The sequence below is a fragment of the Solea solea genome, chromosome 7 (genome assembly GCF_958295425.1).
Source record: "Solea solea chromosome 7, fSolSol10.1, whole genome shotgun sequence".
In the NCBI taxonomy this organism is placed as follows: Eukaryota; Metazoa; Chordata; class Actinopteri; order Pleuronectiformes; family Soleidae; genus Solea; species Solea solea.
This window is the reverse complement of record NC_081140.1, coordinates 23,567,148-23,592,716: the sequence shown is the minus strand read 5'-3', so window position 1 is coordinate 23,592,716 and position 25,569 is coordinate 23,567,148. Positions and strand designations below refer to the sequence as shown.

The following is a 25,569-nucleotide window of genomic DNA, read 5'->3' as shown; positions in this document are numbered from 1 at the left end:
TATTCTGATTCTTTATTTTTTGGAGACAGGTTTTTATCTTCCGTGCTGTCTTACTTCTGACTTTGTGCCAATGTGCTGCTTTGAGGTGTTACATATCGTGGGTTTGTATCATTATTAAACCCTCACTCTATATTTTAAAAAACAGTCTCTTGTTCCATCACTTGTCTTGTTTACTTTTTGATTATTGCTAAGCAGGAAGCAACAGGAAATATATCCAGCGACCACCAGGGGCAGGGGACAGCAATTTAATTGAACGTTTTATAAGTACAGAAGAAAGAGCGAGTGTCACAAATGCTATGAAAAAAAGAATGATTCCATAGATTCAGTTTATCCTCAGCAGAACTGTGGTCGTGTAGTGGTGTGAGCTACTTGTGCTGCCTTTTGTGTTTGAGGATCTCAGTGGAGGTGAGGGTCAGGTCTTTGTTACAGACGTCACAGTGGTAAACTCTGCTGAGACTGGACACCGACGACGGGCCGGGCTTTCCCTCTGCAGGCTCTGAAAAACACAACACACACCCTCGGTTGGTGTTCATGTGATCATTTTGTGCAAGTTAATTCTGATTTAAAAGAAAAAACCTCCTGACCTTCCTCCGTCTGCTGCTGTTCTCCAGCTGGCCTGCAGGAGGCCTCGTGCTGCATGCGCTCCAGTGGAGTTAGAGGCATGTAAAGGTCACAGTTGGGACAACTCCAGAAAGTGCGTAAACACTCACTGTACAAATCCTTGGAGTCCTGAAAAGGGAAAACACAAGGATGGAGGATGAATTACTCCTTATTCACTTGAACACGTTTGACTTCTTACTGAACAATTAATTATAAATCGATCAATAAATCGGTTTGAGTGTTTTTAAGGATATTAAAACAAGCTCTCTGATTTCTCAGCTTGTAAAATGTGACTATTTTCTGCTTTCTTTGCTCCATACAACAAACAAATGCAATCATTTTGGTTCGAGGACAAAACAAGACATTTATGTGACAGGTCTGAGAAACACAATTTTTTAACATTTTCTGACATTTTAAGGATCGACAACTAATCAGAATAAATGATTATAAAAAATCATCCTTAGTTGCAGCCCTACACACAACTAAAACTACACTGTCAACCTTTTAAAAGATCAATTTCTGTTTTATTTATTCACAAACTCCCTGTTTCATTTCAGGCATTAGGAAGCTGCTCTCTTTAAATAGACTTCTACGATGAAAACCAAATTAAATTCAAGACTTCTGAAGAACGTGTTCATGGTGATGTTTAATGTTTTTGAGTTTTTGTCAGCAGAAAACTGAAGGATAGAGAGTATTTCAATGATGCTAAGTTCTAAGGTTTATCATTTTATGAATCCTGCCCAGCACCAAGTGTTTCATTTGAATGTGTTTTCACACCTTCCGTATAGGTGATATTTTCATGAATATGTGGGTTATAGTTCAAAATTCCATAATTTTAGGGACAGACTCACAGCTAGACAGTTGTAGGTGAAGAAGCTGGTGACATGCAGGCCTCCTTTGATGGGGTGTGGCTTGACATCTGCTCCTGGAAACAGTGGGTTCAGATCGGGAAGTTTGCCCTGAAACTCAGACTCAGGCTGAGGCCCGATGTAGAGGTTCTGGGTCTGGAAAGATGTGAGTCGCCGCAGGCTGTAACTGACCTGGAAGAAAGAGGAGACGTGAAAAGAAACAGGGAGTAGAATGTTAAATAAGACAAAATGGATGAGAGTTAGGGTTTTGTGAGAGCGCGACACCCAACACAGGATGTTATTAACTGGTGTTTAAGGAAGATGACAAAAGTTATCTTTACAGCGAGGAGTAAACAACTACTAACACACACACAGATCACACCTTATGAGTTATAAGTGCAGGTATAATGAGAGTATAAAATAAATATTAGACCCACCATTAACAATTCCACTTAACTAACCCTTGTTGAACTATAACCGCTGATAACTATTAACATAATCCAACAATCATAGTTTATTTTGAGCTGCTGTAGAGGAAAATAACAGCATCCACTGTGAATGGCTTCAATAGCCTGTGTGGTGCATTCAATGTGTTATTTTTATTTGTCATACATGTATTTATTAAATATTTACACTGTGGGCAGCAATTAAAGATTACATTCCTAATCGTTTATATAATGGAGCAATTGTTTGGTCCATAAAATGTCAGAAAATGTTTATCAGTGTTTACCACACCTGGAAATGATAATGTTCTCCATCTTGTTTTGTGCACAAAAGCAAAATTATTCAGTTTGAATCATTTCTTTGTTATATGGAGCAAATAAACCAGAATATATTGACATTTAAGAAGCTGAAAAATCAAAAAACTTGTTTCAATTCTTTAAAAATAACATTCAAACTGATAAATTGACTATCAAAATAATTTAGTAATCGAGTAATTGTTTCAGCCCTAGTTCAAAACATATTTTAAGTACATAAGTAAGAAAAAACTGCATTTAAATTTACCCTACTCAGACACATCAACTTGTCAGTTGATGTGTCTGGTATCTGTGCTCTAATGAGAAATCTGAGCCATCGAGAGTGTTGGTACCTCAGTGTAGAGCAGGAAGCGGACCAGACGATCGCTCAGCTTCTCCATGGTTTTACGGGACACGCCCTGGGCTGCTGATCTCATCTCTGTGCTCTGTCCAAGCTGGGCCAGCAGGAGGCGCTCCCACTCAGCCCGGAGAGAGAGCGCCGTGGAGAGCAGCTTCGACGCCTCCTCGGGCTGCTTCAGCTCCACCTCCAGCCAGCCGTCCATCACGAGACGTGCACAGTCAGCGTTGCTGTCCATAGAGTTGGCAACCAGCAGCAGGGCCTGGTGAGCAAGCAGAGGCAGAAAGACTGTTAATTCTGGTAAAAGATGAGGGGTTTTAATCCAGGATGAATTAAAAGGGATAGAAATGTCCCACATCTGGTACTAACCTGCAGCGCTGGAACTCGCACACAGTTGGACAAATATGGCTTGTTGGTCTCGAGCAGAGTGACGAACGCGAGCAGCTGATGTTTGCTGCTGTCCCTACGATCGGACCCTGCAGAGAGAGAAAAATGGTTTGGGAAATTGGCATAAATGTTGAGAAAGATCACGAATAAGATAATTTTTTGTGAGCAACTTATCTGTTTTATTTTATGTGTTTTCATAAAGGTTTCACATCTTTCCAAAAGTAGCTGTGATACCAAACAAGGGGAATGAAACGGGTGCCACGGTTACAAGAAGTAATAATGAGGTGTTACCCAATTCGCTGCCACCATCATCTGGGATAAGTAGGACCTCTGGGTCGCTGGCAAACACACTGGTTGGATGCATCACCACTCCCTGCTTATTCTTTGTGTGAAACACCTGCACAAAGTCAAAGGGAAATTAAACTTCTTCATCACTACTGAAAAAAAACTGCTTTAACAAAACATTGATTTACCCCTTATTGTCTAGAAGAAGCAGCAACAGGCAGAATTGTTAAAAAAATCCATATTTACATACATGTTTTTTGACTCATATCTTCATCATTTACGATTGCTTTTAAAACCTTTGACGATACAGTGAGAGGTGCAGCAGGAAGCCTGACCTGGTCTGAGTCCTTGCGGTTGGTGTTGTGTTCATCGGGCACCGCCAGCTGAGGGTAGAGTCCTCGGCACAGCAGCAGCTTAAGTAAGGCCTGGTGGCGCGAGGACATGTCCTGACTGACGGTGACCGCCTCCTGCAGCTCAGATATGTTGTGACGCAACTTGAACTTCACTTCCTGTTGCAGACCAAACATCATTATCACGGTCAGTATCTCAAATATGACACAAAAAAACAACTATTTTGCTCTTCATACAAAGATAATATGATGTGATGTTGCCAGAACCCACATGACATTTCTCAGTCTAGACAGGAAACAGTGAATCAGTCTTTCTATTTCATTCATCTCTTTAATGTTGTTGTACAACCTGAATGTCCATATTCTGTCCTGGCCCGTCCTTGTCCTTCTTGCGCCGGCTCGTTTCCTCTGTGTCTGATCCTGAAGACATGTCTCCGTCCTGGCCCTCCTCCAGCTTTAGGACCTTACGTTTGCCGCCCTCTTGCTGCTCGTGATCTCTCTTCAGCTGATGCAGCTTCTTCCTCTCGGTGAGCCTCATCCTGCGCTGCCCACGATCGCCATCAGAGGCAGCATTTTTCTCCGACTCCAGCAGGCTGTGGCTCTTCAGCAAGTCCTGTTCACCACAAAGGAAGATGTTGAAAAATGAAAAAAACTCTTGTCTAAGTAAAGTGATAAAGATATCTATTCTGACTTTGTTACTTACAAATCACCTCGCCAAATTTGAATGAATACAAAAGTCGCCAAGTGTTTTAAAATAAGGTTTCAAATCATGACAAATTCATTCTTTCTCTATCAGCATCACAGCAGAATCTGTTCTTCTTCTCTACTTCATTTCCTCATCTTTAGGAATTTTAAATTAAGTGGCAGAACGCAGTAGATTAGGGGCAGGTGCAGTTGCACACAAGTGAATGGGTAAAGTGCGGATAAATGTCACTGAGAGTTTTTATTTCATCACACTGGAGGAGTTATGTTAACGATGGCTCCTGTGTGTCATCGAGACATATTTTTCCACACGCCTATAAAATCTTTTCTCCGTTAATTGTAATTTTTCCACACGTTCTCAGCCACTATTTTCTAACACAATCATTTCCAGGGACTCGGTCAGGACCCACAGATGTGTCATGGGAGATAATTTTTGGGTCACCAAATAAATTTTGCTGAATTTTCTTCCAGCCTTTTACTTTAGATTTGTTAAATAACACATGCATAAAATTCAATTTTGATTGATGTATCTCTTGTAAATGAAAATGTCTGGTGTTGCAGAAATGACAGTAAAATGGTCACAAATGTTATAGAATGGAAATGTTTCTTTTTGTAGTGATTTATATTTTTTTAATTGGGTCAGATAGTTTATCATCTTTAAAACGTGGCTTACAGAGCTCTGTGCTCTGGCCCCAACATGACAGTGCACTAGGGCACAGTCATACTGGAAGCATAGCATTGTCCGAAATGTCTTGGTATGCTGAAGCATTAAGAATGAAGACAGACTTCATTGGAGATAAGGGGCCTAGTCCAAAGCCTAATTGAAACACCTGAATTCAATACTTAACAGGTGTGACCAAGTACTTTTGTTCATATAGTGTCTGTCACGTGTGAGGAGGAGAATCTCCTCACACTTGATTTACTTTGCTTTACTATGAAAGTGTGAACTGCTGTGTCTGTACCCTGAACTGTCTGCGTAGGTTGACCATCTCATATAGCCGCTGCTCCTCCAAGCCCCTCCTCCGGCACCACTTCCTTGAGCCTCCTCCTCGTTCCCCCTTTACCTGTTGTTTTCAAAGAATGAGCCGTTATTGTGTTTACTATGCTGACATTAAAAAATACACTTTATGTTTCCTTTGCTGACCTCCACCCAGGCATTAAAGGTATTGAGCAGGGTGAAGGGGTCTCCCTGGTTGCTGTGCAGGGGCTGGCGGGCAGTGGCGCAGTCTGGATTGTTCTGTGAGCTGCGCAGGAATGGTGACTGAACGCTGAGGGCTGCTGCCACAGTCAACACAGGCTCCACAAGGTTAAACAAAGAGCCCAGGACCAGCATCTTCCCTGCATGAACACAAACAGACACATTTAGAGGGGCAACAGTTAACGTTTGTATCCCAAGCTGTTCTTGTTTAGTATCTGTCCAAAAAACACAGCAGTGAGGACACAGGTGATTTTCCTCAGAACTGGTGTTGTCAATACAAATATGCCTGTATGTAGATATTGAGGGGAATCCTCTTCTCTGTAGTGTTTTAAACAAGGAATAATGAAATTAATGATTTGCTGTGCAATCAGTTTTAACTTAATGATGAGAATTTTAGGGAAAACGTTGTCAACACCAGTTTTTAAGGGATACTTCAGGTTTTCTGAATTGTGGTTGTATGAAGTATTGACTTCAGTGAGCACACGACTGCTCGTGCTGCCATGCCCATGGGACACGGACACTGATAACATGGCTGAAGTTCATAGAGAAAACTGGTGTTTTTAGCTTGAGGAGACACAGGAGTTGCTGCTCTACAGCTGTGTCAATTGGTAATTTTGTGTCATTTAAAACTGAATAAAGAATTCTAAACACTGAAAGTCACACGATTACATATTTGAACCTAAAGTTGAGGCAGCAGTGGATTAACAACCTCTGTCTGCCATGATGTAAAATTGCTGATTTTCTCTATTGACAAAAAGGCAGCACACGATGGCACATACAGCGTCTTGATAATATATCAATACCTCATACAATCACACTTCAAAAAACCTGAACTATCCCTTTAAACCACAAGCTGGCAGGTTAAAACTGCAATTGTAAGTGAAAGATAAACAAATTATGAATAAACAAACAGGAGAAATGGTTTTGTCACAGTGAATCTTACCTATGACCACGTCCACAGGAAGCTGTGACAGCAACGTCCCAATAGAAGTCAGTTCACCATGACTGTCAAGCGCCCCCTGCTCTTTCAGATAAGTTACTGCAGTCTGAATACTAGCAGCTGGGGGTGGATCAATGAAGACAAAAGACATCGGATCTCCGAGACCCATGCTCTTCATCTGAAAGAGCAAAACAAAATCAAATCATTTAAGAATTTAACTACAGAGGTAGATATTGAATTGAGAATGCTGTCCCGGAGACCTGGAGAATGAGGGAGTCCAGAGCCACTCTGTGGATTTCAGGAACCGGATAAGGTGCAAAGGCGTCGTAGTCTGACTCAGCATAAAGACGGTAACACACTCCAGGACCCGTGCGACCGGCTCGACCTTTCCTCTGCTCAGAACTGGCTCTGCTGATCCAGAACTCCTGCAGACGCTGCATTTTGGCCTTAGGATCAAAACTCATTTCTTTAACCTTTCCTAGAAAAGAACAAATCAAAATCTACTTATATTTTTGCTGTTCAAGTTAATGAAATGACAATTTTATGATGAGCTTTTATGGTTAATTCTCAGCTATGAATGTGCTAGTTTTATACCTGAGTCACAAACAAAGCGAACACCATCGATTGTCACTGAGGTTTCGGCAATATTGGTAGAGATGATACACTTTCTCACCCCGGGAGGAGAGATGTCAAATACCTGAGTCAAAAAACCACAACAAACAATTAAGAACCGATAGCAAATGTTGCCGTATGTGAACTGTAATGCAAACAAATCTTATCGTGCCTTATCCTGCTGAGCCAGAGAGAGCGTGCTGTGAAGCGGCAACACTATCCAGCGTTGTGTGTGTGTGGCATAAACCTGACACGCTTCCTGGATGGTAGAAATCTCTGCCACGCCGCTTAAGAAGAGGAGCAGGTCGCCGCGCTCCTCTGGCGGGTAACGTTGGTCAATGCCCTGCAGGATGCGCAGGTATGGTCTGGGATCCAGTTTCTCAGAACGTGAGGCCTGTTCTTCAGAAGGAATGGGCTTGTAAATCACCTAAGAACAGGAAGAAAAAAAGAGGACATGTTGAATGCAGTACAAAAAATACGATTTAATAAATTAAAAACACTATAATGCACCTTTTCATAATTCATAATTTTCTCATGTTGGGCAACAAATGAGACTATGTAGCCTTCAGCTGGCATCAAAACTAAAAAATAAGTTTGTCCAATGTGGGCTATTGTTAAAAAATAGTATATATATATATATATTTGTAGATCTATGTATAAAAAGTATAATAGTTTTAAACTTCAATTTCTGCCACATGAAAATAATTTCACTTGTGATTTTTACACACTAGACCTTCAAGACCAACTAATAAACTCCCAAGACTAAATCAAACAAAAAAGTGATGTCATTTTGACTCCCTATGTAAATTCTTTCAAAGACTGAACTAAATTTGACTGCTTTGTGAAGCAATTGTGACACTTTTGGTGCCTCCATCAGTCAGCGTACCGTCCTAAAATGGTGCCATGCATTTATTAACCCTGTTATTTACATCGCTCTCATCCTCGTCCTTCTGCTCACCTGTATAGGAAACAGCCTGCCTGGCACCTGCAGCACAGGAGCACTACTGAAATAGTGGGAGAAAAGTTTGATGTTGATGGTGGCTGACATCAGGATGAGACGCAGGTCTGGCCGTTCGGCGACCAGAGTGCGCAGGACCCCGAGAAGGAAGTCACAGTGAAGGTGTCTCTCGTGGACCTCATCCACGATCACTACCTGGTACTCGGCCAAAGTCCTGTCCTGCTGGATCTGTCGCAGGAGCAACCCCTCGGTGAGGAACAGCAGTTTTGTGGCTGTGGTCCGTGTCGTCTCAAAGCGGATTTGGAATCCCACCTGAAACAGAAATCTACGGTTAGCGATTTTTGACATGATCTGGACTATATGAGTGCATGACATGTCTAGGATCTGGTTGGTGTTCCAGCATTTACGAACAAACCTTTGATCCATATTGATTCAGACTCTCAAAGCTGACTCTCTTTGCGAGGGAGATGCAAGCAATTCGTCGAGGCTGTGTGCAGGCGATGTAGTCGAATCCGGCTGACAGGAGATACTGAGGTACTTGGGTGGATTTCCCACAGCCCGTGTCACCAGCCACTACAACCACGGGGTGTATTCGCACCAGCTCCACTATTTTGTCTCGATACTGAAAGATGGGCAGGTTCTTCTGTTCCCGGCGAAGCTTGGCCAGTTTGCCAAAACTCTGCCTCTGGTTGAAGTCCAGAAAGTGAAGTAGAGCCAGGCGGCAATCCGAGATCTCCTGATTCCCCGGTCCTGAAGATCTCTGCCTGTTTCTGTGCTCTGACTTACCAACTCGCTCCTCAATATCTCTTGTACACACTGACACGTTGATCCTGTAGCGAGCATCATACTCCACAGGAAGGCCCAGATCTACCTTTGCAGTCTTTCCCTTGACTTTTCTTTCTTCGTCCCTGTCACCATTTCTCCCCCTGGCTCCGACCGACCCACACATGTCCTTCTTTGTTTTAAACCTCTGGAAGCGGTCAAAGAAAGCCCAGAACTCCCGGTGCTCCGGGCTGCCCGTCTGGATGTAGTCATTCTTGCGGAAGAAGACCTCGTCCAGCTGAGCTCTGCAATGCGGGCTGTCCCAGTCCCACCTGTCTCTCCTGCCGTCTGAATCCATACGCGCGTGAGTGTATTCAGCGCACACGAGCGAAATACACACGACTACGACTCCACGTACACTTCATAATCTTGGCCGGTGTCTCTAAATTAAAAGCTCAATTTTCACAGCGGAAACGCGTCTTTTTCACCTTTCATTTCCATAAAACAGAGAGAGAACACGGCCTCAATACTGTCTCAAGTTAGTACGATAACATGTTATCACTCACTATAAGAAAAGACAAATAAATCCCCGCTACTGCAAAAGGGTTGAGGACTTCTGGAGGGCGGGGGAACAATAATACGGTGGGACCACTTCCGCTCCGTCTTCTAAATTCGTCCGGTAGGTAGATTCGAGTCGATTCAAGAAAATATGTATTTATTTACATAATAAATACATTTTTTATGTAAGATTAATAAATCTTTATTGGTTACCACACAATAAGAAACATAGTATTATCACACAGAAAACAAGAATAGCATAACATATAACACACATACTGTATATAAAAATTAGTCTAACATAGGGGTTATTCAGTTGTAAAGAATTGTAGAATTGTAATACATTAATAGGGCTTCTTAAATTGGAGATTGTGTTGAGGTATATGTCCAGATCAGAATTTTTAAAAGGTGTTATATACGGGCAGTGTCTTTGCATATTTTGCTATATGTATATACAATGTAGCCAAAAATAGTTGATTGTTTATTATATATTGGACGCTTTTGAAAAGAGTTAAAACTATCTTTAAATATTTATATCTATTTAAGTTTATTTTAGATGCAATGGAAATGTATTGTTTAAAACATTATTAAAAGAGAAATGTAACATAGGCTGGAAGTTATATTAGAAATATTTTATTTAAAAAACATCTCATGTACACATTTACACAGATTTAAAAAGACAGACGTTCTAATATTGCGGTGAAAGGTCACATTTGCATAATAATAACACGAACGATTCCACTCAAACAAAACCCACAACATTACTCTGTGTTTTATGCCAATAGAAAAGCATTCAAAAGTTAAAATACCATCCATTATGAGGAGGCCAGTGGCAGGCAGAGATTTTTTCTGGACTAAAAATCAATTATAAAATGCATAAAATACCAAGCCATAGGAGGTAAGATGGAAGGAGCTTGCTGCCATTTAGTTTTCAATTCATAAAATTGAAAACAAAGACAGCAAGAAAAATTATTTTTTCTTTCCATAAAACAACAGAGTAAAAGGATGCATGTTTCAAATGAGTGTAATGATCACAACTGAAATCTATTTACTGTGCACCTAACATTCGCTCTCCATTAAAAGAAACTAAAAACAGCAACAACAAAACAAAAATTCATCACAAAAATAACAGACTTATTTACACATTTCATAAACCCTGCCCATAAAAACTGCAGTGGAAAAAGTGTTGCAATTGCTCCTGAAACCATTTTCCATTCCAGCCAGACAAGGAGTTGGGGGGCCACTACATTGACTGGGGACAAAAAAAACCAAAAACAAATCAGTGTTCTTTCAAGGCAAAAATCTGTATGATGCCTCCTCTCATCAGCATGTGTTCATGTCCTTACATTTGGCCTTGTCAGACCATTTCACAGTTGTCTAAACTCCCGTCTTTTCTTTGATCCACCCACGGAATTGGGTGACAGTTGTGTAGATGCCAGGTTTGTTCCTGCGGGCACAGCCGTCGCCCCAACTCACCACACCGGCCAGGAACATGCGACTGCCGGATGGACTGGAAAGAGGACCACCGGAGTCTCCCTGAAACAGACAAACACACATATATATATACTTTTACTGGTGGTCCAGCTAGGTCAAGTCATGCAGATACTATTTTAGCGATGTTTGACTTTTTTCTTTTCTTTCCCAGTCCAGGCTGAATTAAACCAGGAGATATGGACAACCTGGACTTTCTGTGAAACAGCGCTGAAGGAGAAATGAACATTCAAAGTTGTTTGAGTCTCCTTACCTGACAAGCATCGACTCCTCCGGTCAGCACTCCAGCACACAACATCCGAGAGGTGATCTGCCCTCCCATCAATTTATCACACACAGAGTGGTTAATGATTCGGACCTGGGCCTTTTGGAGCACTGATGCAGCAAATCCTGAATCACGAACACACAAGCACTGTTTAGGTCTAAATGTCAAGGCTCTTACAGGTCATTCAACTCTTAATTAAGAAGAACTTTGCAAGAGTTATATTTTCCATTGACAGGTCCACAGAGAAGTGATGTGTGTGTGTTATCAGTCACAAATAACAGAGCATGAGTAAACAAAGCATAATACAGTTCTATTATAAGCAGATAATGCAAGGACAGATTTAGGTCATGTGATCAATTTAGATTTGAGTTATTCTATCTGACCTCCAGGGGGTGCAATTGTACTTCTGGTCAAATCCAAAATTACAAACTGTCATTTCAGTATTACTGGCTAAAGATATTCAGCAGAATGAGAAATAAACTGTTTTATCAGGACTTACCTCCTTCTCGAGTGGCACCCCACCCTGTGATCCAAACAGTGTTACCAGTTGGAAAGTCATGTTGGGGAGCTGGTAAGCAGATGGGCTTGATATAGTCAGAGTAGGTGACTGGACTGTCGAGCTCCATCAGGGCAATGTCGTTGTCGTAGGTGAACGCGTTGTAGTTGGGGTGGGATATGACCTGCTTGAGGTTCCTCTTCACCACCGCACCTCCAATCTTGCGCTGGGTGTGGAGGCCGAGGTAGGCTTCCCACGTGCCGGGCTGAGAGTATCTGAGGACACACGCACAAAAAACCAAGACCACAAGATATTTAAGACTATTCATGGCCCCAAAGCCCATTCAATAAATAACAGGAAGCAGGAAAAAGATTATAAATAGAATGCACATATTAAGATGGGGAATGTGAGCATCATAACTCTATGGACCAAGCTCTGTGTGTTGTTTACAGTTACTGGATAAAGGCACTTCTATTGGGAGAGAGCAAGAATGACTGCCTAACTTACACTCACTGGCCACATTATTAGGTACACCACTACACATGGTCAAGACAACCTGCTTGAGTCCAAACTGAGCATCAGAGCGAGGAATAAAAGTTAATGTAAGTGACTTTGAACGTAGCATGGTTGTTGGTGCTAGATGGCTGATCTGAATATTTCAGAACCTGCGGATCTAGCAGGATTTTCAAACACAACGAAACTCTAGGTTTCACAGAGAATCATCCAAAAAAGAGAACATTTCTAGAGAGCAATAGTTCTTTTGGTAAAAATACAGTTCAAGATGATAAAAAGGGAACAGTAACTTTAAAAATTAACTCAAATAATATGTCTCCGATTGCAGTAGTGCTAACAGCAGCAGATGACAACGCCACGCGCTATTCCCAACACGCGTCCCTAATATAATGGCCAGTGAGTGTATCCCATTGTGCAGCACAAAAAGGTTTTTACCTTGTCTTGCCGTCATCTTGCACACAGTGAGCGGCGGTGACCAGCCAGCGTGGACTGATGATGGAAGCTCCACACGCATGACTGTAACCTTTCACATGGAGGCTGACCTGCCAGGGAAACTCCCCTTCTTCTGTGTCCTGACCGCCCACAATACGTGATGTCTTAAACATGCTCCTCCCGCAGTCTAAAAAAAAAAAGCAAACAAGGAAAAGAGCATTATGAATCAATCGTCAACACCGCCAACTTGTAGCAGCTTGTTGTCAGGAAGCAGGCGGGGGTTCCGGTTTGTTTTGTCACGCAAGTAACAAATCGATGCAGACGGGAGATAACGGCTCAGTTGTGATCTGACGCAGACGTACCGCAGTTTTCCTCGTCTGACCCGTCCTCGCAGTCCTGTGTGCCGTCACATTCTGGGTTCACTTTGCTGATGCACTTGTTGTTTTTACATTTATAGCTTACGTCACTGCAGCGTGTGTCAGTGTCTGCAGAGCCTACAGAGAAAGACGAGAGAAGAAGAATGTACATTTCAAACAAGAATTATAAATATGTTTTCTTCTCAAATGTACACATTTATTCTGCAGTTTAAACAAGCTACAGAATATAACCCTATATAACGCTAACAGTAACCTGTTCATACACAGAGCAGCGTTAGGAGTCGTGTGGATTGCCGTTTGAGTGCAAACCATTTAAGACTGAACCAAACTGTCTACACTTCATAATCTATAATCAACATTTCCTCTCGGTTTATCTACATCCTGTTGGCACCTCACTTCTGATTTGTCAGCCTGATGATTTTCAAAACGCTGCCATGCATTAGCTGCACTAATTGAGGCTTTATAACTTCATAGGTGGTCATTATAGGTGTTCAGGTGGTGTGAACTGATCCTTTGCTGATCCTTTGACTTTTCAGGAGACAAGGAGAACTGGTCTCACCTCTGCCACAGTCGAGCTCGTCCGATCCGTCCCCACAGTCGTCCTTACCGTCACAGCGATTCTTCTCAGAGACACATTTGCTATTCCTACAAGCGATTTGTCCGGATTTGCATCCACCTTCAATAGAAAAAAAAGAAAAAAGAAAAGCACATGTGAGAAAGCTGATTTGACCTCTCTCTCTGTGAGAAACGTGTCCTCCAGACGACTGAATGTAACATTAATCGTGATAATATCCTGTCTGGTGACTTTTTATTGATGCTGTCAGGACGACATTTCCTGCCGCCTCCCAGGAAGACAAACAACTACTCCAAGTCATTCATTCCTTCTGTCATTAAACTGCTGAATGCAGGGGTAACTACTTGTTTAACAGAACTACTATGGCTTTATTTATGTTGGTATTACTTCTACATGTATCCTGTACATGTACATGACTCAATTTTTATCTTGTACAAATATGGATGATGGTCCCATATTACCTCTCTCCTCTCTGGTCTCCCTCAAAAATCCCTCCATAAACTTCAAGCAGCAACCCAAGCAAGCCCAATTCCTGTTTCCACTTGTCCACTGGCTTCCCATCAGAGATAGATTTATGTGTATACATCTGTATCTGAACTGAAAGTATTGCACGGTGTTATGTGAAATAAATTATCTTACCACAGTTGAGCTCGTCTGTGCCGTCACCACAGTCATCAATACCGTCACATTTCCAGAACGATGGCTTACACAGTCCGTTTTTACAACTGATGTGTTCGGGGCTGCACTCTGGAGGGAAAACACAGTTTAAAAACATGAAATGTTACAAATCAAACGAGCAATTTAAAGCAGTATCATGAGTCTGATCTGATTTACTTACTGCATTTTAACTCATCGCTCATGTCTCCACAGTCGTTCCAGCCGTCGCAACTGAGTTCAGATTTAATGCAACGCTGGTTGTTGCACTGGAACTGCTTTGGACAAGCTGCGGATTACACAGTGAACATGAGATACACTTTCGCTTAACGTTGTGAACAATCGTCGTCAGGGAGAAACGGATTCACTTACGGTCTTTAACATCGATGGCCTCAAACTCGGCGTCAAAGCCTCGGTCCACGTAGGAGGAATCGGAGTAAAACACCACGGACATTTTGTTTGACTTGCTCGTTTCTGTTAATACTCCATCAGGTTGTTCGCCACACAATCTGAGGGTGAGGCGTACAAACACAATTGAAATGCTTAGTCTTCAAGGGAAAACCGTATAAGCTGATTTTTATACATACAAGCATGGACTCACTTCTTTCCATTGACCTCCACGTAGTCTTTATAACAGCCTTTGCTGCTGTCCTGCCCGGGCTCAGACAGGAGGAACTTTTTGAATTTCAACATCACTGACTTGCCAGTAGGGACCTGAAAGATTGACAGACATGATTTAAGAAGGAAAATGGATATGCAACGACCTGACATGCAATAAATAACAGACACAAAACAAAGATTCTTTGAGACAATATCCTCTGCGAGAACTGTAAGCTGTTTGGTAACAGCTATGATAACAGCTGAGTCAGCTGTTGATGTCATAGTTAATTTGTTTGTGTCCACCATTGTCACCGCAAAGCAACTGAACATTTTCTTTTTCTGATGAAATGAAAAGGAAATGGCTACAGGACAAGCTCCCCTCACAGCGCCCTCTGCTGGATGTAGGCTGGTATTCAAGGTTTTGAGTTTGATTTAGCACTGTGTGGTCATTTAGATAAAGAGTGTATGAATGCAACTACTATGGGTCAATTTTTAAAGCCAATGTTAATATTTTTATTGATGCATTAGATTTTGTAAATTTTGTACAATTTGCACCATTTGTTCAGTGAAAACCTCTTTTATAACCAAGCGAAATTGAATTTTAAATCAGAAATTAAACTGAATCTGGACCTTGTGAATCGGAATCAAATACATTCAGGAAATGGCAGAGTAACGTTTGGACTGACATCTCACCTCAATTGACCACTGACATGTGAGACGAGGAGGATAGTAATTTGGAAAATTGGGGGAAGAGAAAGTGCCCTTTTGGCCAGTTAGCTGACCACCGCATGTGGTGCCTGTAGAAAAACAAAAAAACAACAAATACAAATCATAAATAAAGACAGTGTATTTGTAATTATAGTTAAATGGATGGTACGTCTTAGAACGCAGGCTTAAGTGAGTGAATAATCTTGCAAACTTAAGTTCTTACCTGTAGTTCCACGGCGGACTTGTGAGACCTTTGCTCTGAACCCTGGGTAATTTTCTCGATCATTCGTGGCCATAGTCACCAGCATGACGTTACCAGAGGACAGAAATGTGAGTTTTTCACTGGGTGAATAGTATCCACACATCCTGCAGGGGAAAATATGAAAATGAATTTCCTACGTGCACTGTTTTTCTGACTGGATGGTGTGGCCTTTTCTTTGAGATACAGCAGTAGTTTCCTCAGAGTTGATATTGTGTCGTGTCATAACAAGCATCCATGTTGTGAAAAACACTTGACCCTTGGTGAAAGCATGTGTCTTTATTGTTTAGATATGCTATATAATGACATAGCATATAAGGGACAGATGTAACACGTTTAGCGACTAGAGCTGCACCTAACAATTTTGTCTCTACATTAATCAATAAGTTGTTTGGACCATAAAATTGTGTTTTGAAAACAAACACAATTCTTTGAATGAACTTTGGGCATGTGATCTGCAGCTTCATGTATAGTAAAGCAGAAGAAGCAAAAGCATGTGACTAGCAGAGGACCTCACACACACACACACAAACACACTCACAGTGAACACATGTATGAGGGAAAGAGCTGTAAACAAACGAAGCAAAAAAGACAAACTCACTCCTCCATAACGCGACTCTCGATGGCCACCAGGGAGTCGTAGATTTTGACAAAATCATTCCTGCAGTCGTCCTCCAGGTTCATGGTGTCGAAGTCCAACTTGATGACGTAGTTTGGATCGGCTCTCAGCTGCCACTGGATGAAGGTGTTGGAGGAATACGGACTGTTGGGGAAGCCAGGGGATTGGATCTGCCCGATGTAATTTGACCTTGTGTGTTCGGAAAACCTCAAAAATCCTGAGAGAGAAACAATGTCTTATTTACCACAAAAGTTAAGGCATAGAGGTTGTAATGAATTGCAATAGGGCTACAACTAATAATTATTTTCATAATCAATGAATCTAACAATTATATTTCTACATTTAAGGATTCTTTGTTTGGTCCATAAAATGTTGATGCTGTTGCTGTTTTTGAATCATCGAAATGATAATGTTCTTAAAAGTTATTACAATGTTATTCAGTTTTAATGAATACTTTTGTATATGGAGCAAGGAAATCTGAATATATTCCCATTGATGAAGCTGAAAAATCTGAGAAAATGCATTATTGACTATCAAAACAGGTAATTCAATGTATTAATTGTTGCAGCCCTAAGTTCAAACTATGCTTTGATATAAAACTGAGAAATAACATGTACTGTAGGTATTTCACACAACATTATTTACATGATTTCACTGATGACAATAACAAACTGAGCACTTACTGCTGAACGATCCAGAAACCAGACGGGTATCCAGTGCTGTGAAAATGACACAGACATTATTGATATGAGGACAGTGGGAAAGGTAAAATACGACGACTACCTCGATCAAAATGAGGTTAAATGAGATTTGCTTCTACTCTACCTGAAGACACCACATCATCAAGGACCAGAGCGTTGCCAGGTCTGTTCAGCGCACGCTGCTCTTTTTCCACGAGCCTGTCCACTGTCGCCATGGCGCCGTCGACGGATGCCTCTTGGCCTGAAGGGATGTTGAACTCAGAGAGGTAGTAAGCAATTACGCTTCCTTCACTAGAATGCAAGAGACAAGGAAAAATAAATTAATAAAAAAAAAATAAATAAATTCAAACTGATGCAATGTTGCCTGGGAAACCTTTGATTTCACTTACACATGACTTTATATTAATTACCACTTTGCGTTTCAAAATCTAATTTTTGTGTTTCACAGCTCAACAATTAAACTTGGCTTTTAGTATTTTATTACACACAAATGTACTGTTATGTATTATTAGATTATGTTTTAAAATATTTACATAGGTGCTATTAAATCAGCATGTTCTGCTAAACTATTGTGTTGTAGCATTTGAAACAAAAAGCCCTTCCTGTGACAACCAGTGTATGATTTGTCCTTTCTGGGCTACTGTACAAACATGACGGTAACCACTGGTGGACTGGGGCCACATAAAGGTAAATCCAATGTAGGTAACAGTAAATATAAAGGTAGAATACAGGAGGTAGTTACCAAACAAACTGATAAATGGACGACTAATGACTGCTGTCTTGTGCTTTGTTTTACAGTCTGTAATATTTGAATTTATGTTTTTTTTTTATGTTATTTGTTACAAGTATGGTTGTTCAGGTAGGTCTCACTTGTAAAAGTGATTTCGATCTAAGTAGCCCTAATTTGTCATTATACATCCAGGTGCAGAAATCATTGTACACCAGATTTGATGTGCGATTCATAAAAGGTTTGTATCTCATCAATCACGACATACTAATAATCAGGCGTTGATAAATGTGGCAGTTGAAAACAATTGGAATTTGAATATTATGCCCCTATAGATGGATCAGAGAAAAAAGACCCCGAGGAGAAACTTTTTAGACTTAAATAGATGTGAAAATGCCTGAAACCTAAGATTAAAGACAGTCAGAAGCATTGGCATTGACATTGCATTAAATATTTAATTTATACATCCATGATATTGCAAGTCATAATATAATTAAGGCTTATAACAACAATTCTTTATAATAAGATGAAGAAATAATGGTCGAACCTCAAAATCACCACCAAAAAGCAATAACAATAACAATACTCCAAAACAGCCACACACTGCACTGTGAGTCCACAATGATTTCAAACTTTTGTACACGAGGTGAGACCTTACATGAGATTTGATCGTCCTTTATTCTGGCACACTTTTGTTTCATACAATGTGACTTCACAGTACAATATTGGTTTGATGAAAACTACATTTTAAACACTGTATTCAATATCTGTTGATAAATATACCCTAAATTATACACACAGGATCTTTAAATGAGAGTTTAAGATATCCTGCAAACCAACACAAACACACGGTGCTCACTGCCTTACCTGAAAGCTTGAACTGTGGAACCCTTGTAGTATTTTGCCAGTTGTGGACTCTTGGAGTAAATGGTTTTGAGCTGAAGTCGGGAACATAACCACAACAGAGCATGAATTAAATTAAATTCAGTCAAAAGTTGAATAATCTGAAGATGTAAAGCAGTGAAGCAGAGAAGTGGGCAGCAGTCTCACCTGTGTGATCACCTGCCTCGACAGTGCCTTAAACTCGGAGCTGTTGGAGTTCTCATAGGCCTCTTCAAACACCTGGTTGGTGATCCGCATGGAGCCGCTGTACATCCTCTTGATACGAACATCTTTACGGACTGTCGGAAAACACACAGACAATTACCTCTGAGTTTAGTTTAAATTCTAGTCTTTAATAGATTTATCTTCTGTGATGTGATGTTTTCAGTCCCTCTGGTGTTTGCATGTGCAAATAAAGGGAAAGACGGTGCTCAAACCCTTTTGTATATGAAGCTTTCAAAGTTCATTCAAACCATGTGTATTTGTATGTAATCCACATCTTTTACCTCCATAACAAAAGTAAATTATCATTTAGTTTTTCACAGCCTGTCAACAGATTTAACTAAAACACAGACTAAGAAAAAGTCATTTTAGAAAAAAATACTTAACATGCAAAAACTTAATTTGAAACACTTTTTCTCCAACGAGACTAAGCTGACTAAAAATTTAGTCCGAACGAATACCGTATGGCCAATTTCAAATCCAAGTTGATACACAACATCTGATATTGTAATACTAGGACACATTGAATATCACAATATGACTTTCAATAAATAAACAAATACTGCCAACATTGACCAAACCACACGGATAAAATTAAATGGAAATGAAATGTAAAAATTATACTTTAAACCCAACAGCAATCTTTCTCATTGCAACTGTGTAACCAGTTCTCTTATCATTTCTTTATTTTTCTGCCAATCCAAGTAGTTGATAGTGTCCCAACACAAAGAAACTATAACATGATCAATTATCTACCTTTATGTTAAGTGTTTAACCAAACAAAACTAAGGAGGAACAATCAACATGTTTCTTCAAGCAATTCTTTGTGATAGCTGAATCTTTTGCCCTATGTTTACACTGAATTTGTAACTGAACTAACTTCACCATGGTCTTCAAGAAATGTCAGCCGAAATCTATAAGACTGAATTTAAATTACGCAACTTCAGCACTAGATAATATAATTTTGTCAAAGGGAAATTCATAACTATAAGAAAACAAATTCCGTCTCTTCCACTGGGTCCACAGCGTGTTGAGCTTAGAGGAGCGGCATGAAGATGCATTCAAGAAACCTCTTAAATTTCATCACTTGGGCAAACATAAATGCAGTCCGCTTACTACGTTAGCTGCTGCCACCTTCTGGTAACATGCACCAGAAATGAGGTCATTGGAGTATAAATTATTTCTCATCTGTGCAATCATTGGTAAAACATTCTTAACTGATCAACTTTTTATAATACATTTTCAAAAATATTTGTCTTTCAGCTGCTCCCTCTCTAGGGGTCACCATCGAAGATACCCTTCCTGGTGCAACCTTCCCTTTTATCCAGGCTTGGGACCAGCACAAGGAGTGCACTAGATGGGCCCCCCGTGGCTGGGGTCAATTTAGAGTGTTCAATTAACAGCGAGCAAAGGGGATTGGGTACAATGCCCAGCCCTAGTTCACAAGTATAAAGGAATGTAACCTATATGGACACACTTTAATTGTAATTCAATGAATACACCAGTGCAACAGAGTAGAAACAATAGGTCACCTTCCACTTAACATGTGTCAACGCTGTTAGTTAAGTTTCTATCTGCAACCTGTTCTCGAGTCAGTTTCATAATTGCAGTCATAATAATAGTGTTGTTACTGGTCTCACGGTGTCACAATTGAGCTCAGTGGCCATCAGTGTGCTTTCTCTTCTTCACTTCTGTGTCTGTACATGAAATCACTCCAGTGGACTGAGGCAAGATGAAGGGCTACTTACAGTGGAAATGCCAGACTAGCAGTCCAGTCATAAGCGCAACCACGGCAGCGAAGATGACCACACCGATCACAGCCCCAATTTTTCCCGGACCCTTTTTCTTCTCAAGCTTTTTGTTATCAGAAGCTGGCAGGAACTGGACATTCGTGTCCCAGTCTTTGTCCTGGTTGAGAGAAAGAAAAGCAAGATCATGCATCTTTGTTCACAGCTGATATTTTTTTGTCGCAGCCTACTTCATCATTTTTAAAGGTCTCCATTTTCGCCGGACTTAAATGCTGCGTCCTAGTTTATAAAATAAAATGAAGGCAGCAGCAATAGATGTTTTTGGCAGTGGATGTGGATGGCAGCCACATCCAAAGCACTATGGATGTCACCTCAAACGGCCAGAATCATGTCCAGCAAGTTTAATACTACTTATTCACTTTAAACCAATCTAATAAAAGAATCAGAGAACCTAAACACTGAAACGGATCATTTGGTTATCAATATAGTTAATGAGAATTGTTGCAGCCCTGAGTCAATCAATTTCACAGGAGGGTGAGAGAAATGTGTTGCTCTTTCTAGACATGCAGCTGCTTTTTCATCTATGATATCTACAGTATAAACAGTTTTATTCTTGTAAAAACGACAATGAAAATGCTGTGGCTTTGTGTACCTGTGTAGATAATCAACTAGAGATAAGTGACTGCTGCAGACACAAGTAGATACTTGTGTATGTAAGGAATGCCTCAGCCTATGGTCAACTAGTAACTACACAGCTTTATTCTAAAGCAGATGAGCTGCTGGTATAATGTCAACCTAATGTCCTGGACAAGTGGTTTTATATGGAAAATAAATAGTCATGAATCATCCTTCAAAATCCAGTCATGAAAAGCCCGGAGGAGAGTTTCAGTGACTTGTTGCCGTTTATGAATCAAAAGTAAACGTCAAGTCTGAGTCAGAGCTCTGTTGTTACCTTTAAGAGGAGACACAGGAGAGGGGGGAGGGAGGACCAAAGTTTCACCATGTAAAATCCTGTCAAACCTGCTGTGACCAAACTACTCACACAGCTGAAGTGGAAACACAACAAGTTTCTGAGCTCGGCTGCATGGCAGAGTTCACAGGCGATTGCAAAGATTTAAAATGTCTTTGATTTTAGGGCTGCCAATTTCTAAAAATAATATATATATATATATATATATATAATAATGACTTGCACATTAGTTTTACATTTGTCACATTCAATTCTCACTGCAGCGTGGAAAACATTTTGACAACTGTCCTGTGTTTTGTGCTCTGACCTGTTTGTATACCAAATATTGTTGGCAAAGGTTAGAAGCTGTAAATTCAATTCAATTAGATTCTATTTTTTTTTTTTAAATGCCATAACACTGCATCTCCTTATAAACAAGATGAAAGACTCCTGGCTGTACTGTTTATTAAAAACACAAGAATTGCTGAAATACTGTCACAGCTTCGCTTAATGAAGTGTGAAATAAGCCACAAAGTGTCCATATTTTGTGACACTATGGGGACTTTGTGATTGCCCATGTTTTAATCAATTTAATTATGATAACACTATGAATTATTCATATAATATTCCTTGTTAATAAGCTAAATATCTCATTTAGCTTCTTATTCCTGAGGACAGGAGAAATACATGTCATGCAATCATGCGCAAATCAATGCCCTGTTTTCCTGTCAGTGACCATAAACAGGCTTTAGCACCGTTAACCTCGCCTTGTAGTACTTATAAATTTGTACCGTGAATGCATGTACTGTAGTAATAGTGAATGACTGTTAGTCAACACAACAGGAGGACTCAACTGAACAAGTTGCAACAGGGTGGAGGAACCTGGAGGAATTCAGGCAGCAGCTCCATGGTTTCCCAACATGCAACCTCCATAGATATGTAAAAATAACCGTGTCAAGAATGTTTTATTCAGAGAATTTGACTATTACTGACTCTTTTCTGCAGGTGGGAATGAACCTGCTGCAAACACAAGGGCATTGGGTTGAAGGTTTAACCACGAGACTCAAGGTTTTCTGACGATTTCTGCCATTTCCCCTACGAACGATAGCTCTGACGTAAATGAATTAAAAAATGGCTTGAGTATGCATCGTGAATACGCCTGCTGTAATGTGCACCACTATTTTTGCAGCACAGGAATTAGAGGCTGCACAGAATGAAGAAATGGCCGGTAAAACAAGTTTAAGAGTTCACCTTCAAAGTGCCACATGAAACTCTATGACACAGATACTGATCCGCACTGTTTCAGACATTTGGCAAAGAAATGAAAGCTTTGTTTTTTTCCATTTTGGTTTTGATTTTTTATCAATTGTGCATTGAGAGTGACTACATATATATGGAATGAATTCCTTATGGAGGATTACATTTATATTCCTGCTTACATGTTACAGGTCATAGTCTGATTGTAACTACATTATGACCACAGTGACTTTAATATTGTCATTCGTTTTTGTAAAACATTCTGAATAAATGTGTAAACATATTAAGGTGGAGGCACACACACATATACATATATATATATATATACAATGTATTTTTAGAAATTATAATCTGATTGACACATAATGTGACTAGAATTGCAATACTCAACCTGTTTTAATTTGATTAAAATAGATGGACTTTAATTCTGTGTAAAGCTGGTGTGAGAAAGTTCTCTTGCCTATAAATTATTGATCTAACATTTGTGCATTAACGTAATGGACACCTTCTAAATTGAACTACCTTAAAATTAAAAGTGACCCTACATACTGGGGTTTGCTTGAGTGAATGTTCTACAGTTTGGCCCCAATGTGCAGGACGTGTGGAGAAAAGTTCCCGACTGTATACACATTTTTGGTCACAAATTCTGCTTTTCCATTAGTTTTTGGGAGACAATCGACCCTGAAATATCATGAATATTTAATGGATACAAACTGGTATCATGCTGGGTGGAAGACCTTTCAGCCTGGTAAAATATGCTTGCCAAAGTGACAGAACATATCGATTTACTCTGCTGGGAAAGTTGGATGGATTTTATTTGTCGTTTCTTTTTTCTTTCATAACATCAGTGGCTCGCTTTAAGACAAGCCTATTTGCCTATGCATACACATTTAATCTGCTTCTTTGGTCCCATTATCGCACAGTTTAAAGACTTATTATTATACTTATGGTCTCTTTATTTACTTATGTTTCGCCCCATATCTCATGTTCTATATGCATGTTGTGTCATCTTTCTGTGTGTTTTGTTGTTTGTTCATGGATTAAAAGTGCAAATGTGCAATCGGTGTGAAACTCACTCTAAAGCTGGTAAATGATTCAATAACAATATATAGTGGGAGGTAATTTTCACCCATATCAGCAACTATACACTTTGCTTTTAACAAGTGTTTCTTTCCATATATGTAAAACCTCAAATAAATTTACCAACAATTGTCAATCAGAAGCAAAACTCAACTTATCATGATACTTGTCAATATCTACTGATTTGAAACTTTTAAAATCGTCCTTGTTAGGCCCACGGAGCCTTAACCGTTTCATTTGAAACAAACAAACACAAACAAATAAACATCTCACAGAAAGAAAGTATAGACTGTGAAGAGGCACTAGTTTCTTACCGAGTTTGGGGTGTATCTCAGTCCACTATCCATGTAATCCATCAGGGTTTGCCACCTGCGACAAAATTAAAACTAAAAAAAACGAACAAACCTATCTACTTCTTCTCGTCCACCGGAACTCCTCTGTCTTTTTTTATTTCCTTCGACCTCTGGTAGTTTTGAAACTTCCCTCAGGCTGTTTTCCGAGGTGCACCTGCAGGCCGTTGTCGCCAAGAGATTAGTAATGTTCTTTGTCAATTAATTCAGAGAAAACGACACAGAAGTGTATAATAGAGATTAAAAGAGGGGGGAAAAGCAGTCCTCTGGAATTGTTAAATGAAGGCTCTTCTTCAGCTGTTCACTGGTGCGTGTCCCACCTGGATATGTCGCCTACCTACCTGCCGTACGTGTTACCAGTAACTACAACGGAGGGAAACTAGCAGAGGAGGGGGGCGGGGGGAAGAAAAAGGTGTTCCGGGAGCTTCAGGTTTCTACGGGCGTGTCTCCGCAGCTACAAGCACTTCCTGTTTACAGATGAGAGCGACCTTTGGAAAGCGAAGTCACATGGAGAAAATATTCATAAAAGTACCAAAAATCAACAAACAAACAGTAACTGCGTTTTTAGGCGTACATTGAGATACATTTACGGTTTATTTTGCGTATATGAAGAAGCTTGGCGGGGGGGGACACAATTAAAGCCTGCACTCAGGTTCTAAAACTGATAGGTAATAGGTAAAAGAAAAGAAAAGAAGAAACATCACTTTTTAGAAAACTATCACCGATTTAGTAAAGGTTTCGTGAAGAATTTTTAGTATCAGTCATGTGATTTGTTTGACAGTTTTTTTGGGGGGGGAGGGAGTAAAATGATGACTCATTCACCTCCATTCTTTTTTTTACAACCCTGGTCATGATGAGGACATCCTCTCCCGTAAAGGAAATCCCCACAATAATCTACATGGAACTTAAACCCATCCATGTTTTGCAACATCATGTATAAATGCGTCTGACACAGGCAGAGTGATACATCTTGTCAGGACATGTACACTGTACACCTGAAACATTTCAAAATAAACCCCAGACCTGAAACACCTTAAAGGTCAAGTGTGTAAAACACACTGTAGGTAAAATCATTTTAATTTGGAAGAAATCTTTTCAGTTTTGCTGCTAATTGAAGACTCCATATGGCACTTTCCCACTATAGTAGCAAGGCTCGGCATGGCCATACATTGTGTTATATACGACACAAACATGCAAATTAGTGACGAGTGAAGCAGGTGTTTTCGGTGTACCGAATCACTAGAATCTGTTAATGAAGAAATTCAGTACTTCCTGCACAACTACATCCCCGCCCCGACATTTTATGACCTATTTTATCTGTTGATGGTGCGAAGCACTTTGCAATGACAAATGTGTAGTCCTCTACTAAT

At 40.2% G+C, this 25,569-nt stretch overlaps 2 protein-coding genes across 2 annotated transcripts; both read right to left on the bottom strand.

Moving 5' to 3' along the window:
- Nucleotides 1-229: 229 nt before the first annotated feature.
- dhx34 (DEAH (Asp-Glu-Ala-His) box polypeptide 34) lies at nucleotides 230-9,385 on the bottom strand. Its single transcript, XM_058633617.1, has 16 exons — nucleotides 8,391-9,385; nucleotides 7,976-8,287; nucleotides 7,190-7,444; nucleotides 7,000-7,102; nucleotides 6,666-6,883; nucleotides 6,409-6,583; nucleotides 5,412-5,605; nucleotides 5,230-5,331; nucleotides 3,915-4,178; nucleotides 3,551-3,724; nucleotides 3,222-3,327; nucleotides 2,913-3,019; nucleotides 2,539-2,805; nucleotides 1,452-1,640; nucleotides 585-729; nucleotides 230-496 (listed from the first exon to the last, which is right to left on the bottom strand). Exons 1-16 carry the CDS (start codon nucleotides 9,093-9,095, stop codon nucleotides 366-368), a joined length of 3,447 nt encoding a protein of 1,148 aa, XP_058489600.1. The 5' UTR covers nucleotides 9,096-9,385; the 3' UTR covers nucleotides 230-365.
- A 527-nt stretch (nucleotides 9,386-9,912) lies between these two features.
- st14a (ST14 transmembrane serine protease matriptase a) lies at nucleotides 9,913-24,571 on the bottom strand. Its single transcript, XM_058633619.1, has 20 exons — nucleotides 24,164-24,571; nucleotides 20,564-20,723; nucleotides 18,762-18,892; nucleotides 18,579-18,649; nucleotides 17,109-17,275; nucleotides 16,967-17,002; nucleotides 16,266-16,500; nucleotides 15,629-15,771; nucleotides 15,391-15,494; nucleotides 14,699-14,811; nucleotides 14,470-14,606; nucleotides 14,282-14,386; nucleotides 14,083-14,190; nucleotides 13,429-13,545; nucleotides 12,855-12,986; nucleotides 12,496-12,679; nucleotides 11,551-11,822; nucleotides 11,040-11,176; nucleotides 10,642-10,831; nucleotides 9,913-10,547 (listed from the first exon to the last, which is right to left on the bottom strand). Exons 1-19 carry the CDS (start codon nucleotides 24,203-24,205, stop codon nucleotides 10,673-10,675), a joined length of 2,553 nt encoding a protein of 850 aa, XP_058489602.1. The 5' UTR covers nucleotides 24,206-24,571; the 3' UTR covers nucleotides 9,913-10,547; nucleotides 10,642-10,672.
- Between the last annotated feature and the right edge of the window lie 998 nt (nucleotides 24,572-25,569).